This window comes from Phaethon lepturus, unplaced genomic scaffold, assembly GCF_000687285.1.
Source record: "Phaethon lepturus isolate BGI_N335 unplaced genomic scaffold, ASM68728v1 scaffold24305, whole genome shotgun sequence".
Lineage (NCBI taxonomy): Eukaryota > Metazoa > Chordata > Aves > Phaethontiformes > Phaethontidae > Phaethon > Phaethon lepturus.
Genome location: NW_010540188.1, coordinates 1 through 1,457, shown reverse-complemented (window position 1 = coordinate 1,457; position 1,457 = coordinate 1). Strand labels below are relative to the sequence as shown.

The following is a 1,457-nucleotide window of genomic DNA, read 5'->3' as shown; positions in this document are numbered from 1 at the left end:
CCCCAAGCCCGCCCTTGGCCGGCAGACGGCTGGTACCGGCAGCGCTGCCCGGTGCCACCAGCACCTCGAAGCCCTCGTGGCCTCTCGTCCACCTGCAGCCTCTCAAGCCCAAATCCCGAGGGCTCTGCAAGCCGCTCAGCCCCAAGGATTTTCCTGCAGAGGAATTTCCCGATGGAGGGGACACCTCGCTCCACCTCCTGCAGAAGGGCGGCGCGTCGGTGGCACCGGGGATAGCTCTGTGCCGTAATCCTGGAGACCGCTTCTCCGCAGAGGATGCAAAGCTGTAGCATTTCAGGAGTGGGAGAAATCTGGGGCCAGAGACCCACGTTCACGGGTGCCGGAGCAGACGTCAGCAAATTCCTTTCCCCTCCTTATCGCACCTCAACCTTTACTGTGACTTGCGTGCCCCAGGAGCTTCCGAAGGATGCTCTCAGCCTCGAAGGCTTCACTCCTGCACCAGCCTGGCACGGGGGTGGACCCAGGTCACCCTGGCTTTGCTGCCCAAACGGCATCTTTTGGGCGAAGTTTCTAGGAGTCCGGCTGCCGTCCCGCCCCGTCCTCGCCGCGTCCTCAAGGACCTCTGGGTTTCAGCTCTCGCGCCTTTGGTCTCGGAGTCACGCACACCAGCTGCACAAAATGTCACAGTAGCTGCAGCCAAACACGCCCGGGGGCCGCGTCGGTGCCCACGCTGTCACATCAACCGACTCTTCAAAGGGATGAAGCGTGGAGGCACGACGGTTACAGCTAATTCCCTGTCCTCCAGCTTATTCACCAGGCTCAAATGTGCCAAGAGCGGATTCCGCTCCCGGGGACTTCGCGGGGAACACCCAGACGCATTTCAAAGCAGAGCACAATCGGCTGTGATTTCCCAAAGCCCTCCGTGGTGGCTGCGCTCTTTTTCCACTGAAGCTAATGAGGAAAAAAACAATCAGAAAGAGACAAACAACCCCTCCTGCTGCCTTCAAAGCGAGACGGACTGGGGAAACGCTGAAAGCTTCTGGAAATCTCGCCCACCACCACAGCCTGCCGCAGCGAACGGGTCCAGGACGTGGCTGCGGGGGCTAACGGCCCTGATGGCCACCGCCGAGCGGCGTTTGTGGGTCTCTTCAAACACAAGCTTCATACAGGCAAAACCAAGGAGCTGTCTGTGAGCCACGCTCCTTTTGGTCTCCGATGGGCGGATAACGCTTCCTGCATTTAAACCGTTACCTTTTTCCAAGATCAAGAGGATCCTGAAAGCATCTCTGCTTTCTCGCATCGCGATCCCCGCAGATCCAAACCCAAACCCTCTTCCCAGGCATCCTCGCCCAAAGTCACCTTTTTTTCCGCCGTGGGAGGACGGGCGCGAGCTTGGCCCCTTGGCTCCAGGCTCCGGCTGACGGAGGCTGGACACATCTGGCACAGCTGGGCAGGACCTTTCCGGCACCCTCCAGACGCTGCAGCCCGGCGAAGAAGCC

General features: G+C 60.3%; 1 protein-coding gene across 1 annotated transcript in view; it reads right to left on the bottom strand.

The window, feature by feature from the left end:
- The window catches only part of SKAP1 (src kinase associated phosphoprotein 1), a gene marked incomplete at its 3' end in the record, with an annotated part of 8,520 nt that extends 7,262 nt beyond the window's left edge, over window positions 1–1,258 (bottom strand). Inside the window, exon 1 of the mRNA XM_010287374.1 lies at window positions 1,210–1,258. Within this exon, the coding sequence (XP_010285676.1) occupies window positions 1,210–1,258 (49 nt within the window). The remainder of the gene's footprint in view (window positions 1–1,209) is intronic.
- Window positions 1,259–1,457: the final 199 nt, after the last annotated feature.